Source organism: Anguilla rostrata, chromosome 4 (genome assembly GCF_018555375.3).
Source record: "Anguilla rostrata isolate EN2019 chromosome 4, ASM1855537v3, whole genome shotgun sequence".
NCBI lineage: Eukaryota > Metazoa > Chordata > Actinopteri > Anguilliformes > Anguillidae > Anguilla > Anguilla rostrata.
This window is the reverse complement of record NC_057936.1, coordinates 67,659,437-67,676,137: the sequence shown is the minus strand read 5'-3', so window position 1 is coordinate 67,676,137 and position 16,701 is coordinate 67,659,437. Positions and strand designations below refer to the sequence as shown.

Genomic DNA, 16,701 nt, shown 5'->3' with positions numbered 1-16,701 from the left:
CCAGGAAGCATATGCCATAATGTAGCACAGGAAACAGAGTCTTCATTTCTCAGTTTACTGTGCCTAAAGTACATCTGAATTCAGAACATACACTCTCCTACACCATTATGTTACAAATCCTTATATTACACAAATATGCATGCCATCAGCTGTTTATCTAGGGGCCAGAATCCCTCCCAACACTCACCAAACTTCTTCCCCTCCTTGCTTGTACCCGCCATTTTCATTTTCGCCACCTCAAAGAAATCTTTAATTTCCCGCTCGTATAGTCTGGTCATATAATCAACATAGGTCTGAAACAGAAAACAGCAAAATCAAACTGATTCCCAGATTTAATGTGTGTGCGTGCACACGTGTGTGTGTGTACATGTTTGTGAGTGTGTGTCCATGTGTGTCCATGCGCGTACGTGTGTATGCATGCATGTGTGTGTGTAGAGGGTGTGTTTGTGTACAGGAGTGTAAGTTATAGTTAAAGATGCTTATGGGATCTCCACTAATGAGAAGAAATTCTGCGTACAGTAAGGAAGAGAGCAGAGAGACGGGTACCATACCTGAACTTCATAATGTGATGATTTCAGGGGTGATAATGGATGCTATGAGTATGTTTAGAAGGATAATGACGATGATGACGATGATAATGATAAAGATGATAATGATGATAATGATTAAGATGATGATGATAATAATAAAGATGATGATGATGATGACTGCTCACCCCGGTCAGCCCTTCGTATTTCTCCCGCTGGGTGTTCTTCAGCCACTCCATGAGCTTAGCGTAGCGCAGCAGGTCCCGATGCAGGGCGCTGTGTTTGGGCAGGGTCAGCTCAGCAGTGTGCTGCGTCAGACTGGAGCTCTGATCATAGCCCTGAGCACACAGTGCACACTCAATTACAGCACACACTCAACACAGTGCACACAACACTACGCTCACTCAACCACACCACACACTCACAGTGCAACCTCAACACTACACACACTCAACACAGTGCACCCTCAACACAGTGCACACTCAACCACACCACACACTCAACACAGCACACACTCAACACAGTGCACACTCAACACTACACTCACTCAACCACACCACACACTCAACACAGCGCACACTCAACACTACACACTCAACCACACCACACACTCAACACAGTGCACACTCAACACTACACTCACTCAACCACAGCACACACTCAACACAGCGCACACTCAACACTACGCTCACTCAACCACACCACACACTCACAGTGCAACCTCAACACTACACACACTCAACACAGTGCACCCTCAACACAGTGCACACTCAACCACACCACACACTCAACACAGCACACACTCAACACAGTGCACACTCAACACTACACTCACTCAACCACACCACACACTCAACACAGCGCACACTCAACACTACACAATCAACCACACCACACACTCAACACAGTGCACACTCAACACTACACTCACTCAACCACAGTACACACTCAACACAGTGCACACTCAACACTACACTCACTCAACCACAGTACACACTCACAGTGCACACTCAACACTACACACACTCAACCACAGCACACACTCAAAACAGCGCACACTCAACACAGTGCACACTCAACACTTAACACACATATATCCTTAACACTACATATTCTCAACAAACACACATTCAAATCTCCACACTCAACCCTCACTCAGTACTTAACATGCACTCAGACTGTATAAATACAAACACTCAACACTGCACAAACATTTAACACACACTTAAAATACATCTAAATGTACATTTGCACCACTGAACCCCAACAACCCTCAGCACAACCCACCTTGATCACACCCTGCACACAATCAAACCCAAGCACTGCATCACAATCATGCAATCACTCCCCCACACAACTATCCCCTCAAATACACCCCTCCTCCTTCCATGCGACGCGTACCGGTCTTCCTGTTCTTCCTATGAGTCAAGCGTCTGGGTGATGGTCTACCTGCATGCTGCGGACTACAGGAACAGTATGTGCTCTCCCAACCAGATCTACACTGTCACATGCACACACACGCCATTCAGTTCACTGAGGTCAGAGCAGTTAGACAGAGCACATGCTAATGTCAGAACTACAATACCCAACATGCTCTGCAAGGGTTAACTGCAAGTCAAAGATTTCCCAATCAACACTATTGGTGTGTGCCTGATTATGTGTGCGAATGTGTGTGTGTTGCGTGAGAGACCAAAGAGGCCACACTGACTGACCGTCAGTGCCTTCTCACAGACAGTGGCAGGGTTACGAATGAGGATCCAGGGAGCTAATGAAATAGGAATATCAGAGACCACCTGGTCTGCTCTCGCTACCAGAAGCTAAAAGTCATGGTTGCGCATTCTCGTGCCAATGCAAATACTAATTATGGCTAAATGTTCAAATGTCCCACTGGTGAAGCACCTTTACTTACTAAATTGCTGGAGTATTGTTTTACTCTACAACACTCTATAACACACAGTCACACATTACTGCTCATTCTAACACAACACTGCTCTACCACACTCATTCATACGCAACCACACTACTGCACACAACCACAATCTACCACACAAAACCACACAAAAGCACACTACCACAGTCTATCACGCACATACACAACCACACTACCGCACACAGCCACAATCTACTACACAAAACCACACAATGGTAAATGGACTGCATTTATATAGCGCTTTTATCCTGCCTATCATTCACCCATTTACACACACACACCAATGGTGAAAGGCTGCCATGCAAGGTACCAATCAGCTCGTTGGGAGGAATTAGGGGTTAGATGTCTTGCTCAGGGACACTTTGACACGCCCCAGGGTGGGGGATCGAACCAGAAACCCTCCGACTGCCAGACAATCGCTCTTACCTCCTGAGCTATGTCGTCCCATACACAAAATCACACTACCACACACAACCAGTCTACTACACTCATACACAACTACACTATCGCACACAACCACAATCTACTACACACAACAACACACATTCACATACAACCACTCTCTACCACACACAACCATGCTCTCCCACACACGGGCACAATGTGCTGCACTCCACCACACTGTAAACAGCATAGTATCTGAAGTGAGTTTCAGTCAGTGGGAAGCACGGGTGTGATTCTCCAGGGAGCACACTGAGCATGCTCTCTCATGCACATAGGACTGGGGTCACATTCTGCACGGCCACAGGTCAGAGGTCACAGGTCACACACCCTCTGGTTAAATAAAACTGGGGGTGCAGGGGTACTCACTGGAAGGGACAGACAAGAGGACCTGTAGAACTGGGGGATGCTCATTCTGAAGTGACTGAAGTGGTTGAACTAACAAGGTGACATGAGAAAGAGGCCTCTTTAACCTGTCAGTGACACACCTGTACCACACCTGAGCCTACAGCACAACACACCTGAGTCTACAGCACAACACACCTGAGCCTACAGCACAACAACACACCTGTACCACACACCTGAGCCTACAGCACAACAACACACCTGAGTCTACAGCACAACACACCTGAGTCTACAGCACAACACACCTGAGCCTACAGCACAACACACCTGAGTCTACAGCACAACACACCTGAGCCTACAGCACAACAACACACCTGAGCCTACAGCACAACAACACACCTGAGCCTACAGCACAACACACCTGAGTCTACAGCACAACAACACACCTGAGCCTACAGCACAACACACCTGAGTCTACAGCACAACACACCTGAGCCTACAGCACAACAACACACCTGAGCCTACAGCACAACACACCTGAGTCTACAGCACAACAACACACCTGAGCCTACAGCACAACACACCTGAGCCTACAGCACAACAACACACCTGAGCCTACAGCACAACAACACACCTGAGCCTACAGCACAACACACCTGAGTCTACAGCACAACACACCTGAGTCTACAGCACAACAACACACCTGTACCACACCTGAGCCTACAGCACAACAACACACCTGAGCCTACAGCACAACACACCTGAGTCTACAGCACAACACACCTGAGCCTACAGCACAACAACACACCTGTACCACACCTGAGCCTACAGCACAACACACCTGAGCCTACAGCACAACACACCTGAGTCTACAGCACAACACACCTGAGCCTACAGCACAACAACACACCTGTACCACACCTGAGCCTACAGCACAACACACCTGAGCCTACAGAACAACACACCTGAGTCTACAGCACAACAACACACCTGTACCACACCTGAGCCTACAGCACAACACACCTGAGCCTACAGAACAACACACCTGAGCCTACAGCACAACAACACACCTGTACCACACACCTGAGCCTTCAGCACAACAACACACCTGTACCACATACCTGAGCCTACAGCACAACACACCTGTACCACACACCTGAGCCTACAGCACAACATACCTGTACCACACACCTGAGCCTTCAGCACAACAACACACCTGTACCACACCTGAGCCTACAGCACAACACACCTGAGTCTACAGCACAACACACCTGAGCCTACAGCACAACACACCTGTACCACACACCTGAGCCTACAGCACAACACACCTGTACCACACACCTGAGCCTACAGCACAACGCACATGTACCACACACCTGAGCCTACAGCACAACACACCTGTACCACACACCTGAGCCTACAGCACAACACACCTGTACCACACACCTGAGCCTTCAGCACAACAACACACCTGTACCACACACCTGAGCCTATAGCACAACACACCTGAGCCTACGGCACAACCACACACCTGAGTCTACAGCACAGCACACACCTGAGTCTACAGCACAGCACACACCTGTACCACATAGGCCCTACCTGAGCCTACAGTACAACACACACCTGTACGAAACACCCAAGTCTACAGCACAACACACACCTGTACCACACACCCAAGTCTACAGCACAACACACACCTGAGTCTAGAGCACAACACACCTGTTCCACACACCTGAGCCTACAGCACCGCTACAGATGGGGGGAGGGAAAGCGAGAACAAAAGAGAGGGACAGATAGAGAAGGAGAGGCAGAGAAAAACAGAGAAAGAGAGAGAAGGATAAAGAAAGAGGGAGAGAGAGAAAAACAGAGAGAGAGAAGGTGGAAGAGAAAGAGAGAGTAAGAGAGACAGGGTGGAAAGAGGGAGGAAGGGAGAAGAGGAGGACAGACAGTCAGGTACATGGCGTTACCTGGTGAACGAAGACGTTGTTGAGGTGGTTGGTGAGTCTGCGGGAGAAACCGTCTCTCAGCTCACAGAAGAGCTGCTGCTGCTGCTTCACTGCAAGGAGCTTATCATGCCCTGCAAAGACATACTAATATTACACACTCTCACACTCTCACTCTCACACACTCTCACTCTCACTCTCACACACTCTCACACACACACACTCTCACACTCTCACACTCTCACACTCACACACTCACACACTCATACACTCTCACACACACACACTCTCACACTCTCACACACACGCGCGCACACACACGCACACACACTCACTCTCACTCACACACTCACACGTACGCACGTACGCACACACGCACACACGCACACACACTCTCACACTCTCACTCTCACACACTCTCACACTCTCACACGCTCACACGCTCACACGCTCTCACGCTCTCACGCTCTCACACTCTCACACTCACACGTACGCACGCACGCACGCACACACACACACTCTCACTCACGCACACACACACACACACTCACACGCACACGCACACACACTCACACTCACACTCACACACTCTCACACACACGCGCGCACACACACGCACACACACTCACACACGCACGCACACACACACACACACTCTCACTCACGCACACACGCACACTCTCACTCTCACACACTCTCACACACACACGCGCGCACACACACGCACACACACTCACACACACACACTCTCACTCACACGTACGCACACACGCACACGCGCACGCGCACACGCACACGCACACACACACACACACTCTCTCACACACACACACACTCACACGCACACACACACACTCTCTCACACACACACATACACACACACTCTCTCACACACACACACACACACTCACGCACACACACACACTCTCACTCTCACACACTCACACACACACACGCGCGCACACACACGCACACACACTCACACACACACACTCTCACTCACACGTACGCACGCACGCACACACACACACTCTCACGCACACGCACACGCACACGCACACGCACACGCTCACACTCACACTCACACTCACACTCACACTCACACTCACACTCACACTCACACTCACACTCACACTCACACTCACACGCACACGCACACGCACACGCACACGCACACGCACACTCTCTCACACACACACACACACACACACTCACACGCACGCACACACACTCTCTCACACTCGCACATACACACACACTCTCTCACACTCGCACATACACACACACACACACACACACCTGGTCTGAGTGCTACGTTCATGCACTGCAGCAGGGCTTCAGAGGCGTTGATGCAGGCCTCGATGCCCTTGGGGGAGGCCAGGTCTCCCTCCTGCAGAGCTCTGATGTGCCCCTTAGACAGGTCCATGTAGTTCTACAACAGAGAGAGACCACGAGTGAGTGTGTATTACAGCGTTATAGTGTGTGTGTGCGTGCGTGTGTGGAGGCATGAGCATCAGTGTGTGTGCGTGTGTGTGTATGTAGAGGTGTGCGCATCAGTGTGTGTGTGTGTGCGCACTAAGGCTGTCAAAAGTGCCATGAATTTGAGTTTGAATATTCTTTCATCATCCAATTTTATCAAAATCTTCAGAACAGAAAGGAAACATATTAGCCTAAATTGTTAGCTGACCAGATCTGTTGAACGAAGTGAAAAAAGAGACTAGCTGACCAGTAACGTTAGGTGTCCATGGAGCTGAAAGTATCACGGAGGTCATTGCCAAGGAAAACCAGACGATCCACTTGCACTGGATCCAGGGCAGAACGTTTTTTGTTGACAGAGGAAGTAACGTTAGCACAGGAAATGAACTTTGCGTGCATGAACATGATTCGCCGCATGAAATTAAGCCTGCATGTTAATTACAATACACGGGATCCAAAACTAATATTCGAATGCTCAAATTTAGGTTCAAACTTAAAAAAAAGAAAAGATTTTCGAATAGTTTTCGAACTTCAAATATTTTTTGACAGCCCTGGTGTGCACATGTGAGCATCAGTGTGTGTGTGTGTGTCTGCGCATATTACAGTGTTATAGTGTGTGTGTGTGTGTCTGAGCATATTATAGCGTTATAGTGTGTGTGTGTGTGTGTGTGTCTGCGCATATTACAGTGTTATAGTGTGTGTGTGTGTGTGTGTCTGAGCATATTACAGCGTTATAGTGTGTGTGTGTGTGTGTGTGTCTACGCATATTACAGTGTTATAGTGTGTGTGTGTGTGTGTGTGTGTCTGAGCATATTACAGCGTTATAGTGTGTGTGTGTGTGTCTGCGCATATTACAGCGTTATAGTGTGTGTTATATGGTGTGCGTGTGTGTATTATAGTGTTATAATGTGTGTGTTATATTGTGTGCATGTGTGTATTATAGTGTATTACGCCGGGTATGCTCACCACTAGGAAGGTGATGTCGTCCAGCAGGCGTAGGTTGTTGGTGCTGCTGAGCTGCAGGAGGTGGTTACTCTGGGAAATGTGGTCCATCTGCTCCTTCACGCTCTGCAGCATCTCCTCATAGCTGCTCAGCTTCCCCTCGATGGTGTCCACCTCGGCCAGCGCCTCGTCCAGCAGCTGCATCAGCGTGTTCACCTGCTTCTCTGACGCCATGATCGACTGGATATTCGCCTGCCAGACCGCCAACATATTAACCTCACTGCACTGCATTCACCTCACAGCACTGCACTCACCTAACAGCACTGCACTGACCTCACAGCACTGCACTCACCTCACAGCACTGCACTCACCTCACTGCACTGCACTCACCTCACAGCACTGCACTGACCTCACTGCACTGCACTGACCTCACTGCACTCACCTAACAACACTGCACTCACTTCACAGCGCTGCACTGACCTCACAGCTCTGCATTAACACATCCCACAGCGTTTAACACATCCCTCTGTGTTTAACACATCCCACAATGTTAAACACATCCCTCTACACACCTACTCCAGGGCTCTGTACAGCTCGTTCGCTGACTCACCCCGTCCAGGACCTGCAGCTCTCGAGACAGCTTCTCAGCGAAGGCCTCTGCGTTGGAGACAGCGTACTCGCACACCTCCATCATGCCCTCAATGTCCTGCTCCTCCCGCGTACTCAGCTCCTGGTACTCCTCCAGTGCGTCCTCGTCACCTCCCGCCACACTCTGACTCTCCCCGCTGGGAACCGACTCTGCAGGAAACACACACACCTCCTCACACACTCTGACTCTCCCCTGACTCTGCAGGAAACACACACACCTCCTCACACACTCTGACTCTCCCCTGACTCTGCAGGAAACACACACACCTCCTCACACACTCTGACTCTCCCCTGACTCTGCAGGAAACACACACACCTCCTCACACACTCTGACTCTCCCCTGACTCTGCAGGAAACACACACACCTCCTCACACACTCTGACTCTCCCCTGACTCTGCAGGAAACACACACACCTTCTCACACACTTTGACTTTCCCCTGACTCTGCAAGAAACACACACACCTCCTCACACACTCTGACTCTCCCCTGACTCTGCAGGAAACACACACACCTCCTCACACACTCTGACTCTCCCCTGACTCTGCAGGAAACACACACACCTCCTCACACACTCTGATTCTCCCCTGACTCTGCAGGAAACACACACACCTTCTCACACACTTGACTTTCCCCGCTGAACTCTGCAGAAACACACACACCTCCTCACACACTCTGACTCTCCCCTGACTCTGCAGGAAACACACACACCTCCTCACACACTCTGACTCTCCCCTGACTCTGCAGGAAACACACACACACCTCCTCACACACTCTGACTCTCCCCTGACTCTGCAGGAAACACACACACCTCCTCACACACTCTGATTCTCCCCTGACTCTGCAGGAAACACCAACACACCTCCTCACACACTCTGACTCTCCCCTGACTCTGCAGGAAACACACACACCTCCTCACACACTCTGATTCTCCCCTGACTCTGCAGGAAACACACACACCTCCTCACACACTCTGACTCTCCCCTGACTCTGCAGGAAACACACACACCTCCTCACACACTCTGATTCTCCCCTGACTCTGCAGGAAACACACACACCTCCTCACACACTCTGACTCTCCCCTGACTCTGCAGGAAACACACACACTCCTCACACACTCTGACTCTCCCCGCTGGGAACCGACTCTGCAGGAAACACACACACCTCCTCACACACTCTGACTCTCCCCTGACTCTGCAGGAAACACACACAGCCAGAGCATCATTATACACCCGGGACACACACTAAAAACCCACCCAGAGAACACACTCTATACACACACACCCAGACAACACAGACTACACACACACACACACCCAGCAAACACACTCTACACACACACCTTGAGAACACACACTAAATACACATCTTAAGAACACGTTCTACACACATTACACACACACACTCAGACAACACAGACTACACACACACATTCTGAGAACACACTCTATACACACACCTGGAGAACACCTGAACTGAATTGAACTGAATTGAGGATAACGGACAATTTGAATGAAATCTGTTGCCAAAAAATGATAGAGACTACCACTACACAGACATGTAATGGCCATCACTGAATCACCTGCTCAGACATCACACCAGACAACACACTCATCCATGACTCACGTGACTTGGTAGGTATGAGGTGATTAAAAAATTGATGATGACATCACTGCATTACACAGGGGCCACACCTGTCAACTTCTGCGACAAAACCACCAGGTACAATTCACATTAAATTTCTAAACGGGACACACACACAACATCACACTAACTCCTCAGCACACAAACACAGCCAGACACAGCTGAGGGTTTCCACAGTAATGAGTGAGCGTCATGGACACGGTTGAGAGGTGACCCAAGGCAAGAGGAAGACGCTGTAACTATGGAGGGAACAGGCAAAGTGAAGAGAGGAGAATTACCTTCAGCTTTAGGAAGCTCTGGCCAGTGAACGATAGAGAAAGAAGAGTAAACACTGTTAAAGCTGAGAGCCCAAGCACCCACCTCATACACCACCCACAACTACACCCACCTCATACACCACCCACCCACAACTACAACCACCTCATACACCACCAACACACACCTACAGCCACCTCATACACCACCCACAACTACACCCACCTCATACACCACCCACACACACCTACAGCCACCTCATACACCACCCACAACTACACCCTCTCATACACCACCCACACACACCTACAGCCACCTCATACACCAGCCACACCTACAGCCACCTCATACACCACCCACAACTACACCCACTTCATATACCACCCACAACTACAGCCACCTCATACACCACCCACCCACACCTATACCCACCTCATACACCACCCACCCACAACTACACCCACCTCATACACCACCCAACCACATTCAACCCCTCCTCATACACCACCCACCCACACATACACCCACCTCATACACCACCTACAACTAGACTCATCTCATACACCACCCACCCACACCTACACTCATCTCATACACCACCCACCCACACCTAGTCATCTCATACACCACCCACCCACACCTACACTCATCTCATACACCACCCACCCACACATACACCCACCTCATCCACCACCTGCACCTACACCCATCTCATACACCACCCACCCACACCTACAGTCATCTCATACACCACCCACCCACACCTACACCCACCTCATACACCCACACACACCTACAGCCACCTCATACACCACCCACAACTACACCCTCTCATACACCACCCACACACACCTACAGCCACCTCACACACCACCCACAACTACACCCACTTCATATACCACCCACAACTACAGTCACCTCATACACCACCCACACCTACACTCATCTCATACACCACCCACCCACACACACACTCATCTCATACACCACCCACCCACACATACACCCACCTCATACACCACCCACACCTGCACCCATCTCATAAATCACCCACCCACACATACACCCACCTCATACACCACCCACACCTACACCCACATTCATACACCACCCAGCCACACCTACACTCATCTCATACACCACCCACCCACACACCCACCTCATACACCACCCACACCTACACCGATCTCATAAATCACCCACCCACACCTACACTCATCTCATACACCACCCAGCCACACCTACACTCATCTCATACACCACCCACCCACACATACACCCACCTCATACACCACCCACACCTGCACCCATCTCATAAATCACCCACCCACACATACACCCACCTCATACACCACCCACACCTACACCCACATTCATACACCACCCAGCCACACCTACACTCATCTCATACACCACCCACCCACACATCACCCACCCATACACCCCCAACCCATACGATCATAATCACCCACCCACACCTACACTCATCTCATACACCACCCAGCCACACCTACACTCATCTCATACACCACCCACCCACACATACACCCACCTCATACACCACCCACACCTACACCGATCTCATAAATCACCCACCCACACCTACACTCATCTCATACACCACCCACCCACACCTACCCAGTAGTGGCTGACTTAGCCATCATAGGTTGTTCACTGGTAGCAGAAGATTGTATAGTAGCTGGATGGAGCTTCAATCCATGTGTTTATTCTAGGTCTTTGGCACAGAGACTACATTTGCTCAGTGTGTTGACAATAGTTACAGTGCCTAACCTCATCTTCTGTTTCTTTTTCCATGGGGCTCACACCACTCCCTCACCCTAAGGCCACAAGACCGCTCCAGCCCTGTCTCTCACCCTGAGGCCACAGGACCGCTCCAGCCCTGCCCCTCACCCTGAGGCCACAGGATAGCTCCAGCCCTGTCTCTCACCCTGAGGCCACAGGACCGCTCCAGCTCTGTCTCTCACCTGAGGCCACAGGACCGCTCCAGCCCTGTCTCTCACCCTGAGGCCACAGGACTGCTCCAGCCCTGTCCCTCACCCTGAGGCCACAGGATAGCTCCAGCCCTGTCCCTCACCCTGAGGCCACAGGATAGCTCCAGCCCTGTCCCTCACCCTGAGGCCACAGGACTGCTCCAGCCCTGTCCCTCACCCTGAGGCCACAGGATAGCTCCAGCCCTGTCCCTCACCCTGAGGCCACAGGACTGCTCCAGCTGTCTCTCACCTGAGGCCACAGGATAGCTCCAGCCCTGTCTCTCACCCTGAGGCCACAGGACCGCTCCAGCCCTGTCTCTCACCCTGAGGCCACAGGACCGCTCCAGCTCTGTCTCTCACCTGAGGCCACAGGACCGCTCCAGCTGTCTCTCACCTGAGGCCACAGGATAGCTCCAGCCCTGTCTCTCACCCTGAGGCCACAGGATCCCTCCAACCCCCTGTCCCTCACCCTGAGGCCACAGGATGGCTCCAGCCCTGTCCTTCACCCTGCAATCATGGACCACTATAGCCCTGTTCCTCCCCTAGCAATGTCTTCACAAAGCCTGGAGCTGCAGATGTATCATCCAGCCTCTCAAACCCGCACTAGGCTGAACTACACAATCAAGCCTTCTACTATATTCTATCAGTTAGTTTAGTCAACTGTATCCTACTTAACCCATTTTATTTGCTGTGATAGATCTCTTATTACGTTTATATTATGTACATTCTACCACTACTTTACCCCCAGGCTGGCCAGTGCAGGATGGGCTCCCCCTCAGTAGCTGGGTTCCTCCTGAGAATTCTTCCCATTGGGGAGTTTTCTTTCTCGGATTTTCTCCCCACTGGGAGTTTCTTGCATCGTGTACATGCTATTTCTCGATTCAGGCCTGTGTTTGCTCCGTTTGCTCTGTATCTTTGCCCATTTTCTGCTACTCTGGAAAGCATCTTTGTGACAGTTTTCTGTATAAAGTTGATTTGATTTACTTTGACATGGGTGGTATGTAAGTGTGGGGATGGGCAAGGGTGGTGTGTGTAAGGGTGGGGGTGTGTAAGGGTGCTGTGTAAGAGCGGGTGTGTGTAAGGGTGATGTGTAAGTGTGGGGGTGTGTAAGAGTAGGTGTGTGTAAGTGTGGGGGTGTGTAAGAGTAGGTGTGTGTAAGTGTGGGGGTATGTAAGAGTAGGTGTGTGTAAGTGTGGGGGTGTGTAAGGGTGGTGTGTAAGAGTGGGTGTGTGTAAGTGTGGGGGTGTGTAAGAGTGGTGTGTAAGAGTGGGGGTGTATAATAGTGGGTGTGTGTAAGTGTGGGGGTGTGTAAGGGTGGTGTGTAAGAGTGGGTGTGTGTAAGGGTGTTGTGTAAGAGTGGGTGTGTGTAAGGGTGGGTGTGTTTAAGTGTGGGGATGGGTAAAGGTGGGTGTGTGTAAGTGTGGGGGTGTGTAAGGGTGATGTGTAAGTGTGGGGGTGTGTGTAAGGGTGGGGGAGTGTAAAGGTGGAGTCTCAGGGTGGGGGCGTGTAAAGGTGGAGTCTCAGGGTGGGGGCATGTAAAGGTGGAGTCTCAGGGTGGGGGAGTGTAAAGGTGGAGTCTCAGGGTGGGGGCGTGTAAAGGTGGAGTCTCAGGGTGGGGGCGTGTAAAGGTGGAGTCTCAGGGTGGGGGCGTGTAAAGGTGGAGTCTCAGGGTGGGGGCGTGTAAGGATATTCTGTAAGGCCAGTCATGGTCTGGCTGCAGTGCACTAAGGCACCTGCAGGGGGTGCTGCTCCCACCTTCCAGCAGCTGGGGGCTGACATTGACGAACTCCAGCTTCTTCCTCAGGTATCTCTGGTTGAGCTTCCAGATGCAGGAGATGAAGGCGTTCTTCTCCGCCGTGCTGCTGGCCACCCACCTGTACACCTTCTCAAAGTGCAGGTCGAACTCCGGGTTCTCCTGCATAGCACAGAAAGAGGGGGAAGGCTGGGGTACGAGGGCGATGCTCAGGGCCTGCAGGCTGTGTACCAGCTGAGTAATGGCCTAGTACCGGTTGAGTAACGGTCTAGTATCGGTTCAGTAACGGTCTAGTCCCGGTTGAGTAACGGTCTTGCATTGGTTTAGTAATGGTCTAGTCCCGGTTGAGTAACGGTATTGTATCGGTTCAGTAATGGTCTAGTCCCTGTTGAGTAACGGTCTTGCATCAGTTTAGTAATGGTCTAGTCCCGGTTGAGTAACGGTCTAGTACCGGTTGAGTAACGGTCGAGTAACGGTCTAGTATCGGTTCAGTAATGGTCTAGTCCCGGTTGAGTAACGGTCTTGTATCGGTTGAGTAACGGTCTAGTATCGGTTCAGTAATGGTCTAGTCCCGGTTGAGTAACGGTCTTGTATCGGTTCAGTAATGGTCAGATGGCAGCAGCTTAGCCTTATGGTTAGGGACATGGGCGTGTGGTTGTGTATACAAGTGTGTATTGTGGTTGGGTAGCAGTCAGTTGGATAGCATTTGGATAGCGGTGGGGTAGCAGTTGCGTAGCGGTCATGTCTCTGACCTTGTTGGCATCCTTGGCATCCACCTCAGTCAGGTCCCGGAGCTCCCAGGCCAGCTGCCGCTTGTAGAAATCTCCCTTATCAGACTTCTTCACCTTGACCACCTTCACCTGGACCGGACGTTCAGTGGTCACTGCAAACACACACACACACGTACGTAAAAACACTGCCTCACACACACACACACACACACACACACACACACTTCCCTGTTGCACACAGGAAGCAGTTTGGCTGACCTCCCTGTAGCACACAGGAAGCAGTTTGGCTGACCTCCCTGTAGCACACAGGAAGTTTATTTTAGTTTATTAGGACCCCCCCCACCCCATTCTTTAGCAGCTAGGTAGATTTCCACATTTACTGGAAAACTCGTCAAAAGCAGTTGGGCTGACCTACCCCTAGCACACAGGAAACAGTTGGGCTGACCTACCCCTAGCACACAGGAAACAGTTGGGCTGACCTACCTCTAGCACACAGGAAACAGTTGGGCTGACCTACCTGTAGCACACAGGAAACAGTTGGGCTGACCTACCTCTAGCACACAGGAAACAGTTGGGCTGACCTACCTCTAGCACACAGGAAACAGTTGGGCTGACCTACCTGTAGCACACAGGAAGCAGTTGGGCTGACCTACCTGTAGCACACAGCCAGCAGTTGGGCTGACCTACCTGTAGCACACAGGAAGCAGTTGGGCTGACCTACCTGTAGCACACAGGAAGCAGTTGGGCTGACCTACCTGTAGCACACAGGAAGCAGTTCTTTTTCTTCTTCCCAGCCTTGCAGACGTTAACGATGCTGAGCAGCCGCTCGTCGTTCGGGGTGAAGATGTCTCTCTGCAGTGCGTGCTTGATGGCCGTCATCTTTGCTGCTGAAAAATCACACCACATATCTCAGAGTAACAACTGAGTGCTCAATTTTCTGTCTGCACACTTTACCGACAGGTGTCTGTCTAACAAGTGAGCTATTTTGCTCACACACACACACTCGCACATTAATTACTTTTTAGGAGAAAACATTCTGATGAAAATAAAAACGACAAGTTTAATTTTGAGAACAGTTTTATATAACACTGCCTTTGGTCCACACTTTTGGATATTTGCTAAATGAATATGTACATTTGTCCAGGAAGTTCATTTGCCATATTGAAGAACAGTCACAGTGGGCATGCAGTCACATGTCACACATGGCCCTGTGTGCCCCGCCCCCCTTGCTCTTGCTTTGGACAAGATCCAGTGAATAGGTGACCCCACTGATTTCACACCAGCACAATTAGCATGACATCCATATGTGAAGGTGTCAGCGAAACAGCGCGACACCTTCCTGCAGTTGCTGTTTCTTTGGGAAAATTATTAATAAATAAAAGATATTTTAAATGATTGATAAATATTATTGATAGGCCTCATTACAATTGGCGCTACAATCACACAAACTCTTGAGTCAGTCGCTAAGCATTTGTGGATCGTTTGTATAAGAGGACTTTTTTGGTTTTTATTTTATTTGATTTATAACCAGCTGGCTATCCGTAGCTAGGTAGGGCTGTATTTCTACATTCACTGGCAAACTAGCTAACGTTAAATGGTGGGACTATAATGTTAGCGAGCTAACATGTACTAAAAATATGAAGCTGCTAGTTAGCTTAACGTAACAAATCTAAATCGAATGTATTATTCCCTGTGTTTTCTTATAGCTTGACAGCTGGGTAAAGTAGCAGTCACATTATGCTAGTAGTGGTCTGAAATGTTACCAGCGGTATTTCCGTTACGTTCCTGCCTGCGACCAGAGCCTGTCCGCGGGGCTCCGTGCCCTGCTACAGGGCGAAATCTTGTAAACAGACTCAACCTGAGAAAAGAACTGCAGAGTGAATCTAAAGGCTGTTAAATGAGACAAAGCTACTTACCTTAAGAGTGGCTTTGCGAGCAGTATTTGAATGTTTAAATGCGATATGTGAAATCTTCCGTTTGTTCCATGCAAAAACAGCCCGCAGCTAAACATCCATTATTTTGCCTGTTTTAGCCAGGAGTTTCCTGTTTCCGGGGTAGAAGAAGGAAGTCAGATGAC

The 16,701-nt window shown here is 50.3% G+C and overlaps 1 protein-coding gene and 1 long non-coding RNA gene across 7 annotated transcripts in view; both read right to left on the bottom strand.

The window, feature by feature from the left end:
* exoc1 (exocyst complex component 1) overlaps window positions 1–16,701 on the bottom strand; it is a 25,180-nt gene extending 8,479 nt beyond the window's left edge. For 2 of the 6 annotated variants that reach the window (XM_064333994.1, XM_064333997.1), the window contains exons 1-11: window positions 16,541–16,699; window positions 15,380–15,511; window positions 14,646–14,776; window positions 13,896–14,055; window positions 10,173–10,190; window positions 8,215–8,402; window positions 7,629–7,856; window positions 6,486–6,618; window positions 5,211–5,320; window positions 716–865; window positions 188–293 (exon numbers count right to left, since the gene is read on the bottom strand). In XM_064333994.1, the coding sequence (XP_064190064.1) occupies window positions 188–293; window positions 716–865; window positions 5,211–5,320; window positions 6,486–6,618; window positions 7,629–7,856; window positions 8,215–8,402; window positions 10,173–10,190; window positions 13,896–14,055; window positions 14,646–14,776; window positions 15,380–15,503 (1,348 nt within the window). In that variant the 5' untranslated portion in view covers window positions 15,504–15,511; window positions 16,541–16,699. Of the gene's footprint in view, window positions 1–187; window positions 294–715; window positions 866–5,210; window positions 5,321–6,485; window positions 6,619–7,628; window positions 7,857–8,214; window positions 8,403–10,172; window positions 10,191–13,895; window positions 14,056–14,645; window positions 14,777–15,379; window positions 15,512–16,540 lie in introns of all 6 variants that reach the window. The other 4 variants (XM_064333996.1, XM_064333998.1, XM_064333999.1 and 1 more) reach the window with 3 other exon arrangements.
* Window positions 8,410–10,166, bottom strand: LOC135254056 (uncharacterized). The gene is made up of 4 exons (XR_010329755.1): window positions 9,413–10,166; window positions 9,113–9,308; window positions 8,913–9,061; window positions 8,410–8,862 (listed from the first exon to the last, which is right to left on the bottom strand). It is a non-coding gene; the product is annotated as an uncharacterized LOC135254056 (long non-coding RNA).